Raw genomic sequence first — 26,373 nt, 5'->3', positions numbered from 1 at the left:
AGGCGTCGGGAGGACACCTGCAGCTTCTCAAAAGCCTCTTTGGAAAGGAGGTTAAGGCCGGCACCACCGTCGATCAGCACTCTGCCGACCTTGACATTGCAGATAGTGGGAGACACTACCAGAGGTAGCCGTCCCACGGCTGCAGTACTGGCGGGGTGATCAGCCATGCTGAACGTGATCGGAGCATCCGACCACCTAAGGGGCCTTGTGGCCTCCTCGCTCGGGGTTGCCGAGCACACCTCGCGTCGCATGACCTTGATGCCACGGCGCGAGCAGGGTGTGTAAGCGCCCCCGTCGATGAAGGCGACGGCATGCTCGGGCTCCTGGAAGCCGAGCTCGGCGTTGTTGGGGGCGACCTCAATATCGCCTCCTCCGCGGGACTCGTCGCGCTCCCTCTGGCGCTGCTCCATGAGTCCTTTGACCGTACGACACTCAGTGAGGTCGTGCCATCTGGTCTGGTGTATGGGACACCATTTACCTAGCTCGTGCCCCGCGGGAACGGGGGCCCTCGCTGGAGCAGGAACTCGGCCGGGGACCGGGGCTCTTGCTGGAGCCGGGGCCCTTGTGGGTACGGAGGCCCGAGGAGGAGCCCGAGCAGGGGCCCTGATGGGGCGTCGATCGACACCCGGCCGGCGCTCTTGCCGGTGGTCGGGCTCTTGCGGCACCCTATGAGCGGGGACCTGGGTTGGCTCAACGGGAGCGGCCTCACGCTTCCTCCTCTTCTTCTTTTCCCGCTTGTCGGAGCGGGAAGAACTTGGCTGGTCGGAGGTGGGGCGAGGAGCATGCCACGCCCTGGCCTCCGCAGCCTTGGCGCACTTATCGACCAGTGTGAAGAGTTCCGCAGTGGTCTCGATCTCGTGCGTACCTAGCTTTTCGAGCATCCGCTCATCGCGGACGCCCTGCCGGAAAGCAACAATAACAGCATGGGGGGGCCACTCGAGGAATGGTGTTGCGAACCTGGCTGAAGCTCTCTATAAAGCGTCGTAGCGTCTCCCCCTCCTGCTGTTGGACGGCGTGGGGCGCGTAAATGTGCCCTGAAAGTTGGCCACGAACTGGTGGCATAGGTCATCCCAGGAGCCGATAGACCCTGGGGGTAAGTTCATAAGCCAAGAGCGGGCGGAGCCCCTCAGGGCAACATGAAAGTAGTTTACCATCACCTTTTCGCTGCCTCCAGCCGCTTGGACGGCCATCGTGCAGATTTGGAGGAACTCGACGGGGTCGATGGACCCGTCGTACTTCTCCGGCAGCTCGGGGCGGAACTTGGAAGGCCACCTGACCCGGCGGAGCTCGGTGGTGAAGGCACGGCAGCCGGTGCCGTACCCCGCAGCGCGAGCGGGGGTCCTTGGTGGTGAGTGGCGGCGAACCGGGGATCCCCGGTGGCCTTGGGACGGGAGAGAGGAAGCCTGGTCCTCTGCCCCGACCCCCTGCTGGGTCTCCCGCTGACGCTCGAGAGTAACCTGGCCATCCTTGCGGCCTCTGCGCTCGTCAAGGCGCAAACGAAGATCCCGGGCTTCAGATACGGCCAGGGGGACGGCACTCCGCCTAGAGACCCCTCGGCCCATGCGGGTGTTGCCCGTTGAGGAGCCGACTCTGGCGGCACCATGCTGGGAAGTGGTGCGAGGACTCCCGGCCTGCACCTGGCGACGAGCAGTGCCGACCAAAGCAACGACATCTTAGATCCACCGACCTTCCGGAGTGTTCGGCGTGGCCTGAACGGGCGGGTGCCTAAGGAGAGCATGTGCTGCAAGCAGCGCGCTCCCTGGGCTGGCCTCGCTGAAAGCGAGCGTGCGCCGAGGTGGCACCCGACGTGGTCCAGAGGCGGACCTAGCGGCCGGGGTCCCGACCACCTGCTGGGGGTCGGAAAACATGTTGGCAGCGGCGGCGGCGGCACTGACGGGCCCAGCGCCTTGATCCCCTTGAGCGGGAAAAAACGCGCACGCGGATGGCGGCTGCTGCTGGCATGCAGCAGCGACTGGGCTCCTTCTGACGTCGGGCAGCGCTCCGTCACTGTAAGTGGAGCCGGAACGCTGGAGTCGGTGCCCACCGGCCATCTTTTCCTGTGGGAAAAAAGTGAAACAAACAATCCAAGGATATTCCCCCCTACCTGGCGCGCCAGCTGTCGGAGGATGATCTCCTGTCGCAGGGATCCTGAGAGACCCCTTTTTAGAGATTCGGCCGAGGGGATGATCCTGGATAAGCTTGTTTGGAAAATAAGCGGGAACGGAAACAAATGCAGTGGCAGGTGGGAGATGATCGCCCTAGTGCGAGAAAAATGGATGTACCGGGGTTTAGACAGGTTCGGGCCGCACGGAGGCGTAACACCCTACTCCTGTGTGAGTGCTATATCTATCCTTGAAGGGAATTCTTCAAGGATGTATCTGGTTACAGGGGAGAACTGTTTACAGAGAACTTGAGGCTCTCGTGTTCTAGCTCGGCTTGAGCTGGTTCAAGCGTGGGCGTTGTCGGGCTTTTCTTTGCCTTGTTCTTCGGTCTGTGTCTCTAGAGAGCTTCCTCTTTTCTTTTCTTCACCTTTTCTGCCCCCCTTTTACGTGTTCTTCATCCTTTCCTTTTATAGGCGCGCCGACCTCAACATATCCTGAATGGGAAAGAGGGGGTGCGAGTGCCAAGGCGCCACGGAGAAGGGTGTCATCATTCCGTTTTGGCGAAGTGACAGGGGCGGTGGAAAAATGCGGCGCGCATTCGACCACCTGCCGCTGTGGAGGCCCTTCGGCGCCATTGAGGGGGCCCACCGGGCAGCCTCAGAGGTGCCCGGTGCGCCCACCCTGTCTTGTTCTTCTGCCAGGGTAGGGTGGCAGGCGGAGCGCTTCGATTCTGGCAATGATATCCCGAGGCACCCGGATGAAACAGGACGAGACCCGTGCATTTAATGGACCCACGCCCCCCTGCCAGTGCACGGCAGGGTCTGACACTGGGGCGTGGGCAGCTGAGAATGTCAGGATGTCAGGATGTCAGGCCGCGCGTGCCCATTAAATGCGGTATTGGGCCTTTGACTGGCTGACACCCCGACGATGGGACTCTTCGAGTCGTCGGACGATCTTGCGCGAACCTTCAGGGAAACGAGTCCTTGGGGGATGCCACGTGCAGCCCCGAGCACTCTCTCCCGAGCACTTCGGCGGGACCTTCGGGGAACCGAGTCCTCGAGGGCTGCCACGTGCAGCCCCGAGCACTCTCTCCCGAGCACTTCGGTGGGACCTTCGGGGCACCGAGTCCTCGGGGGCTGCCACGTGCAGCCCCGAGCACTCTCTCCCGAGCACTTCGGTGGGACCCTCGGGGCACCGAGTCCTCGGGGGCTGCCACGTGCAGCCCCGAGCACTCTCTCCCGAGCACTTCGGTGGGACCCTCGGGGCACCGAGTCCTCGGGGGCTGCCACGTGCAGCCCCGAGCACTCTCTCCCGAGCACTTCGGTGGGACCCTCGGGGCACCGAGTCCTCGGGGGCTGCCACGTGCAGCCCCGAGCACTCTCTCCCGGTATTTGGGCTCTGTGGATCATCGGGGAACTGGGGTGCTCGGGAACCAGAGGCGGCGGCCCCGAGCACCTTCTTCCGGGACTTAGCTTCTTCTTATCTTGCAGGGTGGACCTTGCGCGATGGTGACATGTGGCGGATGACCGGCCTGGTCTCGGGACTTAGGGACCCCTGGTTCCGAATACACCGACAGTGGTACTTAGGCTTTCCGGTAGAAGTCGACGACGGCGTCCACCGTTGTCGCGAGCCTAGGGCTTATTACTTGTTCACACTTATGGTTGTATTGATGATGAGTCGGTTTGGTGAGTGGTGAGTTGAGACGAGGTGTGGGCGGTGTTAGGGGTGTCATCTGCTCACGAGGAGTCCTCAGGCAGTTCGGGGAGGGAACCCGGACACCGTAGACTGCTTGCACCGGTTAAGCACCGACCGTCGGTGTAGTCGGCTTTAGCACATACCTTACTCACCACATGCTGATATAATGGTAGGCGAGCTGATTACCTTCGCAGATGTGGTCATGTGGGCCTCGTCATAGACGGTGTGAGTCCGATTTGAGTCCGGGCTTTTAGCGGTATTAGTTTGCTCGGGGAGTAGTTCTAATACCGCCGTGCCGAGCTATGGTTGATCCACATGGTTGGGCCTGGTTGGGAAAGGTTGTCACGGGTACCCCCTTGTGTGCATCTTAGCGGGTGGCACAAGCCGTATGGTCCCTGTGTCGTGTGGGTCCAGGAGTATCCCCCTGCAGGGTGTATAATCAGTTCGAACTGCCGCGCTCTCGGTCATGAGCATCGCTATCGCTTATCTCCACCGAGCGACCATGTTTTGGTCGTAAAGTTTCGATGTGGGTTGTGGCATGGTTGGATTGGGGTGGTTTTGGTCGGTATGTGGTTGGTGGTTTGGTGGGAATGGTTTGCTTTTATACACTTGTTGTTCATATATCTGTTCTGATCAGTTGGTTGGCAGGGTTTGAGTCGATGGTTGGTTAAGTCAGTTGCTTACACCTAGAGTCTAGGTTGCTTACCGCTTAATGAACTTAAACATGTCTTAATCCTTGCTACAGCTTTAAATGCATGATCCTTGGAGTCGAGAATATATATACTCATACTGTGTAAGTCTTGCTAGTACCTTCGTACTAAGGGGTGCTGCCCTTAAGTTGCTTTCAGGTTCGCAGGTTGGCGAGAGAGAGGCAGTGTTCGGCTACTTTGTGCCTGCCGATCAGGGTGGCGAGCAGGAGTAGCACCTTCTACTCCGAACTCCGGCGCTTTTGGTATGGAGCCTAAGGGCATACGGCTCCATACTCTTTTGTTGTATAGGTTTTTCTTCCGCTGCATAGTTGTTGTTGTTCCTCTTTTGTTGTAAATTGTGGAAGCAGTTGCATGTTTAATAATGGTAATCCAGTTTAATTATTTGCTCTCTATTAAACTGTGTTGTGATATTTGAGTTGGAAGGCATGTGTTCCGATCCTGGGCACAAAACACGTGCCGGGACTACCGGAATGGTATTCTGGTTAATCGTCGAGGTTGCGATTATGAATAATGATCCTCCTGATGATTAATTAGAATACTATTTGGACGGTTCCTCACAGCTTGGTATCAGAGCCTGGTTTAATTTAGTAGCCTAAACATAATTAGTGCGTTGTTTAGTAAGTCGACAACTTCACCTAAACAACCCATAATTTATGTTTATGCCTCTTCATGTTTAATATGTATTAAACTGCTATCGTTTATGCCCCTAAGTTAAAATGCGTATTATGAGTGACGTTTATATGTCTTATACCACATTGTTTTGCTTTCGACCCTGCATTGATTCTTGTTGAGCATTGCATCTTCGGCTTTGCATCGTCGGAAGGTAAGGTACGACGCTCGGTGGCGATTAATCACCGAGGGCTCAGCCGGATGCGAGGCAGGGGCCCCGCATGTTCCGTACGGTGATCCATACGGGAAGTGAATACGCTAGCAATAGCGTATGAACATCCACCATGCGATGGGAGACATGGTCGTCTACTCGTGTGGCGTTTACACGAGATGTCCCGTAGGGTCTACGGGAAGTGAATACATCGTTGTCGACGTATGGATTGTCGCTTGTACGGCATGTGGTACAAGGGCCGTTCGCGCTCTTACTCTTTCTAGCGCGAAGGGTACGTTCTGGATGTTATAAACTGCCTGTGATTTTGATGCTTGCAGGTGCGGTTCTTATTTTGAGAAAGAAGCGGTAGCTAGGTTCGAGCATGCATCATTTCATGGCATTCATGCATGCATTCATATTTATACATGTATTACGGGATTCTAACAATATATCCGGCGAAAGCATTGTGCTGAGTCAGAATTTGACGTTTCCCCTTTTAGTTTTACATTTCAGAATGGTTGTCACTCGGCGTGGTGGGGAGGTTCCGGAGGGTTCCGGTCAGAACAACCCTCCTCCACCGCCGACCATGGCGGATGTGCTCATGCAAATCGAGCAGAACCGCCAAGCGAATCACGCTCTCCTCCAGACGAGGGTCAGCGTGAAAGTGCTCGGGAGAGAGTGCTCGGGGCTGCACGTGGCAGCCCCCGAGCTCTCGGTTCCCCGAAAGATCTGTGCAAAAGTGCTCGAGAGAGAGTGCTCGAGGTTGCACGTGGCAGCCCCCGAGCACTCGGTTCCCTGAAGGTTCGTGCAAGAGTGCTCGGGGAGGTAAACAGTGCCCCCGAGCACCCGGTACCCCGAGGGAAAGGATAGGCATTCTCGGGAGAGAGTGCTCGGGGAGGTGAACAGTACCCCCGAGCACTCGGTGCCCCGACGACCCAGAAAGGCCCCCGAGGGGCCCGCTGATGAGGTGTCAGTCAGTCAGTTAGAGGTCCGAGGCCGCATTTAATGAGCGTACGTGGCCTGACATCCCCAACTGCTCCTACCGTAGTGTCAGTTCCTGCCATGCTTTGGCAAAGAGGCGTGGGGCCATTAATTGCACGGGTCCTGTCCCGTATCATCCGGTGTGTCTCGGGATAATGTCGCCAGGATCAAGGCGTTCCGCCTGCCGCCCTGTCGTGGCAGAGGAACAAGACAGGGCGGGCACGCCAGGTTGCTCTGTGGCTGCCTGGTGGGCCCCCTCTACGGCGCCCGTTGCTAGGGCGTTTATGGTGACAGGTGACCGGGCGTGCGCCGTGTTTTCCACCCCCCCCCCCGGTCACTTCACCCAGAAGAAATGATGACGCCTTTCCCAGTCATGGCGTCTTGGAACTTGTGCCCCCCTCCTTCCCGTTTGGGGCATGTCGCAGCCGGCGAGTGCTTAAAAGGGCCGGCAGCACAGAAGAGAAAGATGGACCCAAGAGAAATCGACCAAGAGAACCCAACCCAATCCGAGATCGAAGAGGACCAGACGGAAGATACATCCGAGACATCCGAACACAGAAGCACCAAGAACCAAACCATAGTCCCTGCCCAAGAGCAAGGGGCCTCAAGCTCTTAGTGAGACAAATATTCTTGTAACCAGCAACATCCTTGAGGAACTTCCTCAGGACAGTTATTACATCCATACAGGAGTAGGGTATTACGCCCCCCGTGCGGCCCGAACCTGTCTAAATTTCCGGTGCATTTACTCCTCTTTGCACTAGATCATCACCCTCATCCACCGGCCGTTGCATTTACTCTCATTCATTTCTCCGGCTTACTTATTCAGGATCATCCCCCCGGCCGAATCTCTAAAAAGGGGTCTCTCGGGATCCCTGCGACAGAAGTTAATCCTCCGACACTATCCAAGCATATCCAAGCAATATCTTAGCAACTCATAAACATTATCCTAATGTTATTATATTAAATCAGTTTGCTCTGCCAATTTCATCATTCAAACTAATTTTTCATCACATGATCCCACACTTGATATGATGAAGCTTGTTGTAAAGGCGTGTGTTCCGATTTTGGGCATAAACCACATGCCGGGACTACTAGAGTTGGATTCGTTTTAATCATTAGTGGCTGCGATTGTTGTGGTAAGATATGAGTTAGCACGTGGCATGTCGAGAGATGGACGTGTGCTATCTCTCAACATATTAAATGATCGCTCAGTTGATTAATTCGAATACAATTTGGACGGTTCCTCATAGGTACTGCATAAAACCACTCATCTCCCAAATGAAATTAAGAGGGCGAGAAATCTGGACACAAATGATGCTTCTAAGAAATAGCCGCATAGGCAAAGGAATATATCTTCTAAATCAGTAAATGAAATTCAACCTCTAGTTGAAAGACACCTAATGGATGCTCTACATCCAGGACCCAGCACAAATGTGCGCACAAATTTATATGCTAGGACATCAAAATACCCTAACTTTATTATTATAGGAAATCATGAGGAGTTAGAAGGGTTAATGAAATATCCACAAACTATATTGATTTTCCTGAATCATATAATAGAAAGACTACAATTATCGACATATATTTCTCTTCAAAAATTGCCAAAGACCTTAAATTGGATCTAGGTCAAAGTCCATGGCCATGGCATAGTATCTCTAGCGCTCAGACTGGACCAAATAGAAGGAAGCAGTTGAGGTAGAGTTGCACTCGCTTAACAAAAGAGAGGTATTTACCTCAGTAATACCTACTCTTCATTATGACTTCCCCTGGAAGCAAAATGGGTCTATTCATTCGAAAGAATGAGAAGGTGAGATACAAAGTGAGATTTGTAGCACAAGGGCTCATACAGAGAACCGACATCGATCTTCAGGCTCGGACCATCCACACACATCCAATTCTCTCACATTGCATAATGTATCGCACATTACAATTAGAGTGAGCTACTTTATATGGCCAGTTGTGATTCACTGAATACTCTTGGAGCCACATCTTCAAGGATAGCATTGTGGGGAATTCATTACCTTTCTACACAACTAGTCTTTAGGAAACATCAGGTACCAAGTACGTAGTACAACCTCCATCTACTACAGCACCTCTGATCCCACTAAGGTTCCTAAATTCAGAGACATGAGGATGACGGCCAATCACTGACTCGAAAGTATGGCAATCCTCCTCCCTCATCTCACCAACGGAATTATCATCATCGGAGTCCTCCTCGTATTCAGCCTCATAAGGGACATCGTCCACTGTCATGTCGCCAAATACACGAGGGTCCAATTCATCAGATACCCTTGCTAGATCAAAGTCATGCCATACCAACTCCCTCTTGGCTGCACGACTTGCTTCCTCTAAATCAGCTTGTTCCCTACCACCAACTGTTGATGCATTGGTCGTACCAACCTCTTGTGCCAAACGCACTAAATCACTCTTCAATACCTCCTCTTCACAAGCATCTTCAATTGCAGGTTGGGAACCACCATCCCAGAGCAAAGGCTGGCTTGGACCTACTTCAACCTCGGTATCTAATCGCTCGTCAGCCCAACTTCTCATCTTTGCTTACCTTATCAACAAAGTACTCATTCAGCTTCTCGAAGGTGTAGGCCACGATTGCTGTAACGGGCAAAGACCTAATTTCCTTAAGCACTTTGTTGAAAATCTCATCCATGTTGCTAGTCATCATACCATATCGGCATCCTTCCCTGTCAAATGCCCTAGCCCACTTATATTTCTCGATCATATGATCTTCCAACCACTTACGCAAATCCTTCACTCGACTTTAGATGATCACGTGCTTCATTGATACCTTGTGCGTTGCCGATGATATTTAGGTCATCAACATACACAGAGATAATATAAAATCTTGTCGACGATTTCTTCATGAACACGCATGGACAATCATCATTATTAAAGTAACCCTTCCACAGAAGGAACTCACTAAGTCGGTTATACCATATTCGTTCTGACTACTTTAAACCATATAGTGACTCACTAAACCTGTATTGAGTATGCACGAGTACTGTTCCACCGTACTAGGTAACCTCGTGTGAACGGGCGAGGCAAAGTCATCTGCTGGCTGCTGCCATTGTGACTTCCCTGTGCTGATCGGCTGCACCACGCAAGAAGCTACGTCCTGGCGAAAAGAAAGGAAAAAGGCCCCGGTCTGCTCTCTCGAGACGTGAAGCTACAGTACCGTCACGTGAATTGCTAGTTTATTCATCTCGTGCTGGTTTGCTATTTGGTGCTGCACGCTAGTCGAGACGAGTCACGTGAGGACATCAGCGGGCTGCTCTCTCGTAAGAAGAAAAATAATCAATTTTGCTAAGTGCACATATGAGGCGATTGCTGCGCACCCGAGGAGATTCAGTTTAATAGTTAGGCCTCGTTTGGTAGTGCTCCGCAAAAATCAGCTCCCGTGCTGCCAAACGCTATGCTGGGAGCGGATTCCGCTCAGGAATCACTCCACGATTTGTATTACGTGGTGGGAGCTAAAAAATCTAGTCTTCACCTGATTTCCGACTGATTCTTCTCGATTTTAACATAATATTCTCTCAGGAATCAATTCCACCACTAGCATACCAAACGATTTTACAAATAGAATCACTTCCACCATAGAATTACTTCCATCCTACTTCCACCACAGAATCACTCTCAGCACAGAATCAGAGCTATACCAAACACACCCTTAAAGTGTGCCCACACTATGCTAGGATTATTGACCTTTTGTGCGTATGCATTTTCGTAGCAATTAACTAATTTTTGGTGCCTGCTGGAAAATTACGATTTTTCATGGCAGTTTTGTATGCTCCTCCTCATGAAGATAAGGTACTGCCAATGCCAAGAAAGACAGGACTCCTAGTAGTGAGCATACAGTGTGATTTCTATCTTCATTTAGGTTCTTCTCATGTTTTGTAAATGCTGCGGGAAGAATTGCATGATAAAGAAATGCAAATCTCATTGGCTGTATTGTGGACATGTAATGGATATCTCATTAAGCAACACAGAATGTGTGCACACACATAATTCAAACAAATCAGCGTGGAAAAATATGGCTGATCATCAGCAGACAATTCTCAGTATTTGAACAAACTCTGCTATGTTCAGTATGTGCGAATGTAGACCCCAAGTGCGTCAAGATACGACCCTGAACGCCCAAAGAAGCCAGCAACGCTGCCATTTGTCTCCACTGGAATCGTGAACGCAGTTCCTCCTCCTTGTCCAAAAGGTCCGTATGTTTTTTGACCTCCATTTGTGGTAATAGTAAGCGATGTTATAACATTAGGTGATGTGCCAAATGGAGCAAATGTTCCAGAAATTCCTTTTATATGGTCGAAACGTCCGAGCTGAATCTGCAACAAAAAACGAGAATAATTATCAAGCTAGGTTGTATTTTACACGTAATTAGTAGGTGCCACTTCTTAATGGCATAAACAAGAAAAAAACATGCATGATGTTTTTTTACAAATTATTCTAGAGATTCTTTGACTCACCGAATAAGCACTCCCACCAGGACCTCCCCATCGATCTGTAGTGCGCTGCACCCCTTTAACATCAGTGTACGAAAACGCAAGTGAATGTATCACGACATCACTGCGTATTGTCATACTTTCCAGACGGTGAGGTACCACCTCCGTGTCGTGAGGCATCCCTCCATTCCCTCCCCAGAGTCCAATCTTGGTGACCCCCTTATAATACAAACCAATAAATCGAATATTAGATAGACAAAACAAGTGAAGAAGAGATAAATAGATAAAAAGAACTATAACTAAATTTAATCTAGTACATCCTCCTCTTCTCGCTCTCTATCCTCCATTGTTTCCAGTTCAGCAAGGGTGAGTCTGTTGGGATTCACGTAGACACCGATGGCATGGAGAAAACGTCCTGCACGCCCAAAAAAACCAACAATGCTGCCATTGTCTTGCACTGAAGTGTGGAAAGGAGTTTCTCCTCCTGAGCCATAAGGTCCATAACTACGAACATTTGTGACCAACTTAAGTGACTTGATCACATCAATCACTTCGTAAAAATATGGGCCAGTTGTTCCAGAAATTTCCACCAGAAATTCTGAAGGGCCAAACTGAATCTGCAGGGAACAAAAAACATTTTGAAATTAGCTATTGGAGATGATTAATCCACAACACGGTTTAACAGGAGAAATAAAACACACTCTTTCTCCGAAAAATCTTCCAATAGTGAAAGCTTTCGTTTTAAGACTCCTTCGCTTACCCTATTGGTAATCCCACCAGGGCCACCCCATGTACCTATAGTGTGCTTCTTCCCATTAAGTTCACTGTACGAAAATGCAAATGCATCAACAACATCCTTGCTCCAAATTGTAACGCTTTCCAGACGGTGAGGTGCCACCTTGATGTTGTGAGTCTTCCCAGCATTTCCTCCCCAGGGCCCAAACTTGGCAAGCACAGCCTATATAAAGAGCATAAACAAATCGAGAGAAGTTATAAATAACATTTGAGAAATTGACTAAGAAAATTGGTACCTTCTTCTCCTCCCCTCCTCCTCTTCCTTCTTGTAGTAAACTAGTACTTTTGAACTCCTCAGAAAATGGCATCGACACTTCATGAATGACAGATTCTGTCTGTGTCAAGTCGTAGATAATATCTCCTATCTTGGGCCTCTTTTTTCTTTCAATTTCCAGGCAGTTTATTGCTATCTCAATGCATCTCTTCACTTGCTGGCAATATTCTTCTGTGTACATTGATGTTGTCTGTATCCTATTCCCCCATTTATTGTGCACCTACAAAATTGAATTACAAAGACTCAGTGGAGTAAGTAACATACATATATGTATAACACGTACGTCGGGTTGTTCTTGGATTAGAGAAGTCAATTCTCTTACAAGGTCGATAAATTCTTGGGGAGACCCTTTAAGATATTTGGAGTGGCCCTCAGGTCCAGTTATTATCTGTATGATTATAATGCCTAAACTGAATATATCGTACTCTTTAGAGATTTGGCGTTGTGCTAGGTACTCTGGAGGCATGTACGCACTGCATCATATCATAGGTGTTAATTAGCTCATATAAATCAAAAACAGCTTAATTTACTAAAGAGAAAAAAGATAGATCTCATGCGAGGCATTCTACTTACACCGTGCCTTTCATAGTTTCTGTCAATATATCGCTTTTTGTTTCCAAGAGGAACCTCGACAACCCAAAATCTGCAATTTTCGGTACCATGTTCTTATCTAGCAATATATTGGAAGGTTTTAGGTCCAGATGGAAAACAGGTTTGTTTAATCCTCCATGAAGGTAATTTAAACCTTCACAGATCCCCTTAATTATTTTGTAGCGTGTGCACCAATCAAGTCCACATGATTCATCTGTATATAAACAAAGAGAATGTTACCGGGATGCAAAATTATTAGGGATTCATTTATTACATGCAAAATAACACAAAGTCTATGTGGATCAATCAACATGTCTTACCATAAAGATGCTTGTCAAGGCTGCCATGCTGCAAGTATTCGAAGCAAAGGGCTCTGTTTTCTATTTTAGCTAAATGAAATTGTCCATTGATCTCAATATGTGTGTGCTTTGTTTCGTAGCAGTAGCCAAGTAACCGTACAATGTTCTGATGCTGGACCCTCATTAGGTTATTAAATTCTTTCTCAAATGGCTCATCATCAAGTGCTAGCATCATGGGATTTAACTTCTTCACAGCAATCACTTCCCCATCATGCAGTACTCCCTGTTGAATTGTCTTTGTTATATATGGGCTCTTGTAATTAGTGGTGGCATCACTTGAAGTATAGAAATACAAGTATAAAATCATACCTTGTAAACATTTCCGTACCCACCACTACCGACTTTATGCTCCTCAGAGAAACCATCTGTAATATCTTCTAGCAGCTGGAACGAATAATCCCTTGGCACCACACTAGTATGATGGAACTTTCTCTCCGCCATGCTATTGATCTATAAGAACGATAATGGGCCTACCTTCAACTTTCCGTTTATAATGACACTAATCCTTTTGACATAAGATAAGAGCATGTGTATAAGCATAAATTTACAAGCAATAATCGATCTATTATAGATTCAAAATGAATTAATCAATCGATCGTTCACAATTTGGAAACACATTTGCACATGTGAGTTAAGGCATGTTTTGAAGCTGAAATTTCATGTGTAGGAAATAGCCGTTACTGTAGGAATATAAATTTTTTACCACGTTTACAACGGGGCATTACTGTTTTGAACAGGATGCATGTTGGAATCTACACGAGGCCCAAATGTTTTATTTGTTAGACCAAAGCTCTCTGATCTCGGATCTGCCGCCACAAAATGTATTATCCCGTAAGTTTTCACCCTTTTATCTTCCATGTCATCACCGTAGCTGCCATTAACTTTGACCATCAAATTTCTTACAAATGCATGTTGAACCTCTCTCTCTCTCTCTCTCTCTCTCTCTCTCTCTCTCTCTCTCTCTCTCTCTCTCTCTCTCTCCTCAGCGTGTGTGCGCAGGGGCGGAGCGATGATTTTACTACACCTAGGGCTGGATTAATGTGTCCTAGTTTAGATTCTACAATTACTTGTATTTATCTTAAATTTTACTGAGGCTTTCATAGGCGTTTTAGACTTGCACCTAGTGTCATGGCCCTAGGTGCAGTTCCACCCCTGTGTGTGTATGTTTGAAGAACAAATGGACATTTTCACTAAATTAGACGTACCACTTTCCTGACACCCAGCCAACTATCATCAGGTGTTCTAACTGAAGCAAGCGTCCACGCGAGAAACCCTAGTGATAATGCTACGTTTGATTCTATTAAAACATGACTGAAACTTTCTCTATCCGAGGCAAGGAAAGCACAGACCTTAATTAGCTCAAGCCGTGGAGAACGAGAGAAAATAATAAATGAAGCAAAGCTATACGGAGTATCTCTTAAAGGTAATATCCACTGACGGACCCAGGAATGAAGCAAAGGAGTACATACTAAAAAATTTACTAGTTTTTAAACTAAAAGATGTACTACTCAAAGTACTATATCTTTTATGAACAAACGAATATGCATCCCTTGTTAGACTCAAAATTACATAAGGTGTTAGTTTGTTTTCACTGAACCTAACACGAGCGGTTCGTTCATACTATTAAACTTTTTTTAATGGCCAGAAACATAAAATACTCTGAAATTAACATAAGATTTTTCATATGTTACGATCTAAACTGACATCAGGCATTCATTTTGGTAGCTTAATCAAAAGCACTGCAATCCAAACTTCACTAAATTCTTAGTTTTACTTGCTAACATAACTACGGTTGTATCACTCTTTGGAACGTCTAAATCTATAAATGTTTAAATAAGCATTTGCTGAAACATAGCAGTTCACAAGCCTTTCACATAAAAATTAACTAACTTTCTCATAAGCAACACAGAAATGTCATACCAATTGCTTAACAGCAGCTAAAAGAATTAACTAAAGCATGAGCTATGATAATATCCTAACTACTCATCAGAAATTAACAATACTAGACAAAAGTACAGAACAAAGAGTAAAACATGAGGAAGTCTGACCATGCAAGAATGTAGAGAGGCAACCCTTAGGAATGTAATCCAAGATGAGCAGCTTCTCCCTTTGGATTTTCTCTCTGTTGCCCCGAACACAGTACCCTGCAGAGGAGCTGCAGCTACAGTGGACCAACGGAGGAGATCCGAGAGCCTGCAGAGTGACGTCGGGAATTAGAGCAAGTATCAAGCATGAGAGAGACTTATAATAACACCACGATACCACTAACTTCCGACTGCTTGCTTGCCCCGTGACGATTAAGACCGGGTCACACGGGATTCCATCCAGCTAGCAAAAGGTATATAAATTGAGAGCGCGATGAACAGTTGGATGCAAAATAATTTTATTTACATTGGTAAACGTGCGGTTGACTTGACTCAGCTCCGTGATACCGAACTCTGTTGGGCAAGGATTCAGATCTGAATTTTTTGAGCTGGTTATATCTATTTTTAAAAAATTTAGGATCTACAACGGTAAATGGATTAAAAGTATTTGGTTAAATTTTTATTTTTATTTTAAAAAAATATTTAAACTAGTTTATTTTATTATATAAATTCTAGGTCTAGATCTTGAATGCATAGCTATACAAATAACCCTTAACCCATGACATAGCTACGGACGCATCAGCGCATGTGACGTCAATGTATACACTGGTCTTCTAGTGACAAAATTATTTTTCAAGATACACGTAGCCAAACATTCTGAACTTTTCCGTCGGTAATATTTCTTGATGCATGAAAATGCCATGAATAGATAGTATCAGCTATATTATATTTGTAGATATGATATAATACATAAATTGGGGATAAATATTACCTTGAACCACGTCGATGTCCAAAATAGCATTTTCTTGAGGCGACTGGAGGTATTACGTGAGTGCAGCCACATGCACGCAACAAAGCGCGGCAGGGTTGCAGCGATCTAATTGCAAAGGGCAAGAGAAAATACATAGAAGCTTCTTACCAACGCGAAAATATGGGAAATACAATTTCGCAATATGGTAACACGGTATATCTCAGCTATGCATTCTCTCATCTCATACTCATCTATCCGTTAATGTTATCATATATATTATGATTTTTTTTATCTAACAATCTTAACGTAAATGATCAGCATACTTGTACACGGAACTTTCCCTTCCTGGAAATGCTTGCACAGGATCACCACGGTCACTGTACCAGGAATATCGGGCTGCAACGGCCCGAGCTCGGGCACGGTAAGACCACCTAGTGATTTTTACATGTAAAAATAAATAAAAGCAATTTTTGGGTCGGACTGCGCTTGAGCTTCAGTCAGTCCACATAGTGATTTTTACATGTAAAAATAAATAAAAATAATGTTTTTGGCTTGGGCTAAAGAGCTCTAGACCCTCTCTATGTACTTTTAAAACACATTGGAAAATAATTGTCATGATAATTATACATATTTAATTACGCAATTAACATTTTGAAATGTGACATTATACTCCGCCCTAAGATGAAAACGGTACAATAATATCATATCCAGTCCCATAACTGTTTTCCATTTTTACCCGATTGTTTTTATTTTCTCGGTTCTTACACAGGAACAGACGGTGACATCTGGAAACGGGGTTAAAATGGTTTAAGCCTCATCCCCCCCCCCCCCCATATCTTCGGAATCTCTTTTTTAGGCGGGATGTTCCTATTTTTAACCTATTTACAGAGCCTGCCAGGAAAACCCATCCCACCTTCCCACTTCCCACAGGCCACACATAAGCCCACTACCCACAAGCCCAAGCCCAATCATTTTTTGCCAACCCCAGTCTGTGATTGCCCACCCTCCTGGCCTCCTCGACTCCTCCCACCGTCTTGCGCCACGCCGCCACCAACGCCCATCCTCCTCGGCTCCTCCTGCGCCACGCCGTCGCCGACACCCACCGACCAACTGCGTTGACTTGACATGGAGATTTAGCTAGGCCTATAGCTAGCACGGCCAAAAAGAGACCGAAGACGCTCCTTTTGTGTAGTGTGTAATGGCAAAGATCACCCAACACCATCACATCGATTGGTGCTACTGCTCCGGCCAAAATTTCCAGACTTGTCTATGTCTTGCGAGATGAAATTATTTTTACCCTCAACCAACACAATGATCGATCTACAGCCACATTTAATTTCCATTACCAGCTCAATCAACTTCAGTTGTTTTTTCAACTTCTTACTAGTTTAGTGACGGTAAGAGAGCTAATTGTGTTGTAGAATCAACCCTAATTCTAAAGTTGACCGCGAACGAGAAAATTGCGAATTGGTGGACTAGGAAAAAGAAATTAAGACCACGATTTGTTTTGTTTTTGACTAGGTCAATCTAGTGAGACTGACGTCAGTGTCTCACCGGATTATATCACGGTTCTGCTTAAAAAATATGATGATCGTATTTAATGGATCTATTATTAGTGGATGTTGTGTTTAAAGGTTGAAAACCTTGAGAAGCTTCCGATGCGATACATGGGTGCGATTGCGACCGATCAAACGGTAAAATTTTGCTATTGGTGAAAAACAATTTTCTTCATGAAAAACAACCTTAGAATTTCTACAGTACTCACTAGCGAAGCTGATATCTTTTATCAATTCTACTTATCGTACTACTTGCATGTCGGGACTCTCTTTGAGCCATAGAAATAAAATAAAAAATCACAAAAGAAATTATACCGATAGACAATGACTCCATTGTCGGCCCATTGTCCAAAAAAAGATACTCATGACAGATATTTTTCAACCTCTGTTTTTAAACTACTCACTACTATGACGGATTGCGACGGATCGAACGGTGAATCTGAATATGCTATTGGTGAAAAATAATTTTCTTTCGTGGAAAACAACAGTACTCACTAGCGAAGCTGATATCTTTTATCAATTCTGCTCATCGTACTACTCGCATCGCATGTCGGGACCCTCTTTGAACCATAGAAATATCACCAAACAATATCATACCGATAGACAATGACTCCATTGTCGGCCATTGTTAAAAAAAAAATACTCATGACAGATATTTTTCAACCTCTGCTTTTAAACTACTCACTACCACACTACCCATCGTCCACAGCTGCAGCTGCAGTAACATCGCAATCTCCATGAAATCAAGTTTTAAAAAAGACGAATCTTCACAAAATCCATGAGAAATATAGTACAAAACCAGTGCCGCTTTTCACAGGTCACCCTTCAACCACATCACCACAATACTTCTCACATTCACACACGAGTGCTCAACACCGAGCTGAGTAGTGCAACCACGCGCCGCGGCTCACCGTTGAGGCGCGTAAAGGCAACCCATGCCGCCGCCGGAGAAGCCGCTGCCGCCGCCGGAGAAGCCGCTGCCGCTGCCGCGGCCGGAGCCAAAGCCCGAGCCTAAGCCCGAGCCAAGGCTGAAGCCAAGGCCGCGGCCGGAGCCGGAGCCGGAGCGGGGCGGGACCCCGGGCGACGTCCCGTTCCCGCCGGACCCCCTCGCCTGCGCAACGAACTGCTCCGACTCATGCGCCCACTACCACTTCTGCCTACCGGCGCCGCCGCCGCCGTCGCCTGCCGCCACCGTGCACCTCCGCTCGAGCCGCTTCCCGACCCCGCTCATCGCGCTCTCGGCGTCCCTGCTCGCCGTCTCCGCGGTTCTTCTCCTCGCGCTGCTCGTTCACCGGCTGGTGCGGCGGTGGCGAAGGAGGCGGGGGCAGGCCGCGCAGCATGAGGCGCCGCTGACGCAGGACGACGAGGAGGGGGGCCAGGTACTGGCTGCGGTGGCGGAGGAGGTCGACGGCGGGGTGCACCACGCGTGGTACATACGGACCAAGGGGCTCGACGAGCGCGCCATCGCGGCCATCGCCGCGGTGGTGTACGACGCCAAGAAGCGCGGCGCCGCTCTTGGCGGAGGGGACGGGGACGGCAGCTGCGCGGTGTGCCTCGCGGAGTTCCAGGACGGCGAGACGCTGCGGCTGCTGCCGCGGTGCGGACACGCGTTCCACCGCAGGTGCATCGACACCTGGCTCCGTGCCCACGTCAACTGCCCGCTCTGCCGCGCGCCCGTGCAGGTCACTGCCGCCGCCGCCGCCGCCAACGCCAGGACGGGCGCGGCCGCTGCCGCTCCCCGCGTCGAGGCTGAGGCAAATCTTGGCGCCGTTAGTGGCGCTCAAACCGAGGATACCGCTCGTGGCGGCTCGCCGGAGACGGCCGTCAGGCGGGCCGTGTCCATGGTGGCGCTGCCGCAGCGACCTTGGCCGGACGTCTCGCTCCGTGCGCCGGCGTCGAACAGCGGGCGCGAGGAGGAGATGACGGGGCTCGGCAAGATCAGGAGGCTGGTGAAATTCTCAGAAGCGTTGGAGATGGCCGGAAGGTCCGGAATCGGGGTAGGAAGGTCGATCTCATTCGGCGCCACAAGCTGCCAACGTTTGCCGGCAAGGTCCGGCCCGTCTGCCGCCGGCGTCAACGGCGATGAAACGGAAATATCACAGTGAGTTGCTAGGAGATGATGACGAATTGGTGATGGTGAAGTGCTGGGCAGTTGCAGTTTGGAGGCTTGAGGTTGGTGTTGGTTTGCAAAGTTTTGTACGCCACAAGGGAAAGTAAAAATGCAATCTTTCCTAGTTACATGTGTGATTAGTAATAACAAGTAAATAACTCGAGTTTGTGCATACACTGCGGAGCGTCAGAAATTGTAAATAAGGATTCCTGACAAAGAGAAGTTTTGTATGCGAGATTGCGATACGCGTCGATCTGTGAGATATAAGAGATCACTCCTGTTCAGTGCGGTTCGCGAATGTCTGAATGATATGAATGAACTGATTACATCTGTTGCTTCAATTTGGCTCATTGATCTCCAGGTTCTCTGAATCTATCATGATCCACCATGATCTGTACTTCTCACGGCTGTGCTCATGTGGCCATTTTTATATGCGTTCGATCTTTAGCTGCTCGAGGAATTAGGAACCACTGTTTTTCATCCACATGCACAATTTGTCTCTTCAATTCAAACATCATGGTCTGAGTTCTTAAGATTTCAGGTGCAAACTCTATGCATAGGTAAAGTTAAGAGCAGGAAAGGAGGTCCAACTTGTGAATGTTGCTATCTAGCTACAGAATTTGTTCGGTTCCAAATTCCAATCCAGAATGACTGGATTCTGTTCTAATCCTATTCACTGAAAAAAACAATCAAGCATTGCACCTGGAGAGCCTTGTTGGATTTGCCTGCCTGCCCCAGCTCAGGATTCCCAGGGAAGTTAGTTCCAACTGACAGGCCACCTAACTTGCCCATGTCTCTGTCAGGCCACTAACATTGCATTAAAAATAATGTTTACGGAGGTATTTAACTTTTTGTCACTAAGAGTAACTCCAGCAGACTAACCAAATTTAACTGATCATATCTCCATTTGATTATCCACTCTAAAAGATTCCCCCTCCGTATTTCTACACACTCCAACATACTAGCCAAATCTCACTCGCATATCTCATATACTATATTTTATTTGCAATGACCGTTTCTTACAATGGTTTTATTCCAACGTTTATTTTGTTCAATGGCTATATTCCAACAACTATTTTGTTTAACAATAAAGGAACTCATTTTTTCACCATATAGCCTAGGGCTAAAAATAATTTTATAAATTAGTCCATCACATTATGAAATACGTACAAAAAGTTCTAGGATTTTTTTTAGCAACGGAAGACCACAATTTTGATTTTTTAAAATTTTGGTACTATTCATATGTAATGATAAAAATACGTATAAACGAAGCATTATAAAGAAACTCACTTTTTTTACCATATAACCTAGGGTTGAAAATAATTTTAGAAATTATTCCATCATATAAGAAGAATATTAGTGAATTTTTTCAGATTTTTGAAAATTTATTTGAGGCCCTAATAATTGTTACAAGTTATAAAAGTAGTCTTTTTAAATAATTTTAGTTTAAATTATATAGAAGCTTTTTTAGGTAAATCTAATTAAAATGGGTTGCATATGGATTATAGAACATGCAAAAAAAATTTAGGATTTTTGAGTAAAAGAATATCACTGTTTTAATTTGCATATATATCGGATGAACAGTACTAAAATTAGGCAAAAATCAAAATAGTAGTCTTCTATTGCTCAAAAATCCTAAAATGTTTTTTACGTGTTTCATAATTCATGTGCCTAATTTCTAAAATTATTTTCAGCTCTAAGTTATATGGTGAAAAATTGAGTTCCTTTAAAGTAATTTAATTTTTTACCATATAACTTAAGATTGAAAATAATTTTAAAAATTAGGCACATAGATTATGGAACATGTAAAAAAGTAGTTTTAGGATTTTTGAGTAACAGAATACCACAATTTTGATTTGGGGGAAATTTGGCACTGTTCATCCGGTCCTGCACAGTGAAAAACTTGCTTTGGGGTGGAGTCTAAAGGGCACATGGCTCCAGTCGTATAGGTTTAAGTTTTTACTGTGTAGTTGTTGTTACATTTTGATGTAAATTGTTGAAAATAGTTGTATACTTAAGAACTTGTAATATAAATATTAATTACTTGTTCTTTCTTAAGGTATGTTGTAATGCTAAGTGTTGGATGGTATGTGCTCCGATCTTAGATACAAAATACGTGTCGGGACTATCAGAGCAGTATTCTAATTAATCGTTGAAGTCGTGATTATGAATAATGATCAACATAATAATTAATTAGAATATTGTTTGGACGGTTCCTTTCCGGTCCCTCTTAGCTCGCCTCACCCCCGATCTTTATCGCTATCTCCCACCACCGCACCCGCAACCTCTGAGTCGAATACTCGCGCAACCCCATCTGTCGGCCCGTTCTGCCCCTCCCCCATGGCAACGCCCGCCACCGTGCCGGCCCCATCAAAATCGGTAGTGAAAAGGGTTTCTGTAGTAGTGATACCCGGGGCATTAATTGAATTTCCAAAACCAAATAAAATAATAGTAGCGCTTTCAATGTTTTCTTGAAATTACTAAATTATAGAAAAATATTTTAGTGGGTGTAGATTTATAAAGTGCCTTAATCTGACCAACTGTGTTAGAGCATCTCCGTCCGGCTGGCCATCGGCATTTTTACCGATCGGACCAAAATACACTGCTCCAGCAGACATGCTATTTGGATCGGCATCCCTGTAGACACGCTTTGTAAATTGTGACGTTGGCTGTGGGTGACGTTTCACTGAGATGGAGTAGAAAGCAAGCAAGTTCAAGTAGATGGAATTGAAGTGTAGAACTGTTTTTTTTAGGTGTACCTCTCACAAGTTAATTTGGTTTAGGATAAGGTCATGCACAATGCACATCTTGACCCTTTTTAGATATTTGTTTTTTCAAGCTAGCTATTTTGCGTATTGTACCAGATGTTAACTCGGAAGTTTCATGAGTGTAGTGCACTGCACTGCTGGGATACAGTGCACGTTCAGGGACAGTGAACAAATTGACATTGTCGAATACAATACATACGTTACGTGTAAAAAAAATTCAGCCAAACATATCATATGCATACAGTAATGACTATGTATCTTGAGGGATGTTAGGAGAATTCTCTGCAAGTTCATGAACTAATGGAGTAATGGGATCTTTGGTTTGACTGTTTGAGGAACCAACTCATTAAAAAAAGAGAAGGTGATGAACCAAACCGTACTATTCCTTAAACCAAACAAATGACTGTTAGAGACGTACAGCATAGTAGCTTGCAGAGATGTACATCATAGTGGCACAACCCTTTCTACAATCTATAAGAAAGATTGGCCATCAAATATATAAATAATAAGCACTAGAAAGCTCTCTTTGTATTTTTATTCTTCATACTAGTTTAAATAATATTGTGTTGTTTCTAAACTCTCTATATTGGAGTACAAGTGCATCAACTCTACAGCAAGAAGAAACATGGTTACAGATACTAAACTCGCTTGCGGCCATCAATTTACAAAACTTAGACAACATGAGTACATGACCCTTTTTATACAAGCGTGACAAAGTCTGAAGGCTTTTTGCTGTTTCGCTGTCCTAGAGAAAACAATGACAGATGACCCAAGACCAAAAATTGCTCAATCTCTGAAGCGGTATCAGTGGAGCCAGGACAAAAAAATCTCAATGCGGCAACATTGCTAAGAGATCTTCTTTGTGCTGCATACAGTAGTATACCAGGATTGCAAGAATGATAACTAGGAGCATGGGCCATACACTTGAACCTGTCATGAAACAAGCACCCATTTTTAGGAAAGGACTTGCAAAGATTGGCAGAAAATCAAATAAATCAAGAACAAAATAGGTGGCATACCATTACTCTTCGTGGACCCAACCAATGTCACCCTTGCAGTTGAGTCGAAGGAAGTTGACAGCAAGGTTCTGAAATGATGTAAATAAGTGCGTTGAGAAATTGCATTACTTTTAAGCATTCATCAACTCAAAGCAGAATGAAGATACTGACCTCGAATCCTGGGAGAAGGCCAGTGTAGTAACAATGCCAAGATGTGCCTTTTTAACTGTTACAAGGGTTCGCATATTTTTTGAGCCAAGTATGATAATGCTTCCTTCAATTGTTCCACTGGATACAAAAGGCAAGCAAACAAATAAGACTTCCACAAAAATAAAGCCATGTTATCTCCTCAAGCTGAATACCAAATGAAATAAGATGCCAATAGTATTTTTCCATGCTCACATTGCAAGAAGAGCACCATCAGGCGACACAGCAAAAGCTGAAATGGCTTCACGAGTTATTTTCTTTGATCCAACTCTCGTCCGTGAGGTAGTATTCCAGGATATTATTTTCCCATAATCACCTAAAAAGCAGTATTATTCTGTTAATGTCAGGCCTCAAGCTCATTAACTAATTAAGCTTGTAACAAGGTCAACTTAAATCTTAATGTCACCTTGCATCGCTGTTATAAATAGGATGTGACTGCTGTCAGTCTTATTGGAGAATCTGCAGAAGCCAAATATTTCTCCCTGGAAATGTACGGATCATAAACTCACTTAAAACCAGACATACAATCAATGCATGTTGTCTAAAAAACACTCACTGCTTCTCTTGGCAGACTAGCTACGACTTCAGATGACTGCAAATCCCACACTCTACATGGGCCACTGCTCCTATTCACAGCAAGAAACTTCTCATCGGAACTGAAAGTAAGTTTCAAAACAGAGGATCCCGTCAGTATCTTGCAATCAATATTCAAGTGGGAAGAGAAAGTATAATTGTCACTTTTTCACCTGAAGTTAAGATCCTTAATCGACGTTTTTGTATCAGCTTCTGTGAGAATGGATCTCATGGCAGGCCATTTGAAAACCCTTAAATGCCCATCCTACCAAAAAAAAATGACTTGACATGTCAATAATCATAAGTTTTCAGTGTGATAACAGAAGCAAGAAAACCATATATGAACCATTGACGAATTCTCAAAGCATAAATGCAAGATCATAACTGAAAACTTATCTACTTAAATGGATAAATGGAAGCAACACCAAGGTTAAATATTAGCGTTCAAAGACTGTTCTGCCTGTAATAAACGACTATTGAAAACAGTCAACAATTGACATACTTAACGAAACTGATAAGCATATGTTTGCTGTTAACTAAAAATAAAGGTGATGATGCAACCATGTATAAAGGACACATCAGAAAAGCACATCTCAGGAACTACTTAACGTTATTCTGTATCCCCATATGTTAAATTGCTACAATTTCGTTCACTTATTAAAAAAAGGCCCTAGCTTTACTTTCTTGCCAAAGATTTCTGTACCATGCTGACCATGAAACAAGAAGAATCCCTTTGGCTAACAAAAACACTATACACTCACCTCTTCAGTTACCTCAGATCACTATACGAATCCTCAATACATACGGTTGTCAATTTTGTTGAACGCTTATTAAGTTGCCAAAATGAGCTAATTGTTTGGCATCCATTAGTCTGTATTCAAAAGTGTTGCGCATGATGCCTTGAAGAATATTATTTTTAGAACATCTACATACAATAGAACTATCAGATCTTCCCAACACATTGTATGACATTTATGATATGTCAGATTCAGAAAAAAAAAGAATTATCATATCTTCCTTAGCTTATGAAATAAAGTTTAAAAAAATAGGATATCTTCCAAACTAGGTACTTAAGTGCCTATAGTGTTCCCTTTGGACAAATTCACAACAGGAATGGCAACAAGAAGAAACTAAAGTACTAAAACTATCAACAAGAACTACTAATAAGTAATATGCAATGAAAAGCATGCCATATTAATTTACCTCACCACCAGTGGCCAGTATTGAACCCTCTCCACTGAATGATACAGCCAACTGCAAACCAACATCTTTTAGCTCCACTAATGCTTCCTGGTCAGGCTCCAAAGCTAGCTTGTATGGTTCCTTCCGTTCCTGTGATTCCCATCGATACAACCTACATGGGTGTTTCGCGGTTAAATTTACAAAAGGGAAAATTTTCAACCAAGTATCAATGTTCACTGTTCACAGGAAAAAACAAGAAGATACCCCCATTATCTTTTGCAGAATATAAGGTGACCAGCAAGCATAAAAATCAAAATGGTACATTTTGCAGCTGATACTTAAAACTGAACCACCAATTCATCTACACTAACAACTAAGCAAGCTCAGACTATGCTGCAAGATAGACCAAGAACATACAAAACGATAATGCATTAAGCTAACTATAGAAACGTGAACTAATCCAACATTGCCCCAAACGCAACTTGTTATTAGCAAACATCAACATTAGAAGCTACCTTCTCGAATGGAATGGCCAAAGCTACATAACAAGACAAAATGCAAATACTCTCGGCCAAATTCCAAGCTTTAGCACCACAGGAATAACACACGAAGTAAACAAACCGTGGAAGGAGAAGGACATATGACATTTTGATCCCTATTGCGCGGACCGCCGATCACAATTCACAACCAACCAATACCACCAAGGGGCGGCATCAGCAGCAGCTGTGCACGAAGTACAAAGCCACAGAGATTTGATCCGAGGCGAGGAGGGTACCTGCAGCCGTTGGGGAAGGCGCAGAACACGCCGTCGCCGCGGGGGTGGACGGCCATCCTGTACGGCACCTCCTCCTTCGTCTCCACCTTAACCACCTGCAAATCCCCACCACCACCACGAACACCAAGTCAGCACGTGAAGCTCGCCCCACCCTAGATCGGCGCGGGATCTGAGGACGGATCGCTCACCTCCTCGGGGGAGAGCGCCGCCTCTCCCGCCGCGGCAGGGGCGGGGTCCAGCGCGGCAACGACGAGCTTGTTGGGCACGCCGCTACGGCCCTCCCCGCCGCCGCCCCCGAGCACGGCCATCGGGGGTGGGGGAGGGGAGGAGGAGGCGTCGTCCGCGTCGGCGGCGGCAGAGTCGGTTTTGAGTATGTGGGCGAGGGGAAGCCAGGCGGCGCAGTAGATCGGGAAGCCATAGGACTGGCTACCGCCGCCGCGGGGTGCCATCACGAGGCGAAGACGGGAGGGGGAGCGCCGGATGCCGCAGGGAGGTGGGCCGGAGGGGGACGCGCGGCGGACGGGGGAGGAGCGTGCGAAGGTGACGGGAACGATTACGCGGCTGTATAAACCGGAATAT

General features: G+C 46.2%; 3 protein-coding genes across 3 annotated transcripts; 1 reads left to right on the top strand and 2 right to left on the bottom strand.

Moving 5' to 3' along the window:
• Positions 1-10,405: 10,405 nt before the first annotated feature.
• On the bottom strand, positions 10,406-13,009 carry LOC133901019 (uncharacterized). The gene is made up of 8 exons (XM_062342312.1): positions 12,752-13,009; positions 12,414-12,645; positions 12,163-12,313; positions 11,803-12,060; positions 11,532-11,729; positions 11,089-11,388; positions 10,796-10,990; positions 10,406-10,654 (listed from the first exon to the last, which is right to left on the bottom strand). Exons 1-8 carry the CDS (start codon positions 12,963-12,965, stop codon positions 10,406-10,408), a joined length of 1,797 nt encoding a protein of 598 aa, XP_062198296.1. The 5' UTR covers positions 12,966-13,009.
• A 4,913-nt stretch (positions 13,010-17,922) lies between these two features.
• Positions 17,923-19,633, top strand: LOC133901021 (E3 ubiquitin-protein ligase RING1-like). Its single transcript, XM_062342315.1, has one exon. It carries the CDS (start codon positions 18,117-18,119, stop codon positions 19,284-19,286), a length of 1,170 nt encoding a protein of 389 aa, XP_062198299.1. The 5' UTR covers positions 17,923-18,116; the 3' UTR covers positions 19,287-19,633.
• A 2,921-nt stretch (positions 19,634-22,554) lies between these two features.
• On the bottom strand, positions 22,555-26,373 carry LOC133900821 (SEC12-like protein 2). The gene is made up of 10 exons (XM_062342073.1): positions 25,983-26,373; positions 25,795-25,889; positions 25,041-25,191; positions 24,011-24,102; positions 23,821-23,920; positions 23,671-23,746; positions 23,460-23,580; positions 23,229-23,345; positions 23,079-23,146; positions 22,555-22,989 (listed from the first exon to the last, which is right to left on the bottom strand). Exons 1-10 carry the CDS (start codon positions 26,241-26,243, stop codon positions 22,889-22,891), a joined length of 1,182 nt encoding a protein of 393 aa, XP_062198057.1. The 5' UTR covers positions 26,244-26,373; the 3' UTR covers positions 22,555-22,888.

This window comes from Phragmites australis, chromosome 19 (genome assembly GCF_958298935.1).
Source record: "Phragmites australis chromosome 19, lpPhrAust1.1, whole genome shotgun sequence".
NCBI classification, from domain to species: domain Eukaryota; kingdom Viridiplantae; phylum Streptophyta; class Magnoliopsida; order Poales; family Poaceae; genus Phragmites; species Phragmites australis.
The sequence above is the reverse complement of the archived record's forward strand: the minus strand, read 5'-3'. Positions and strand labels throughout refer to the sequence as shown.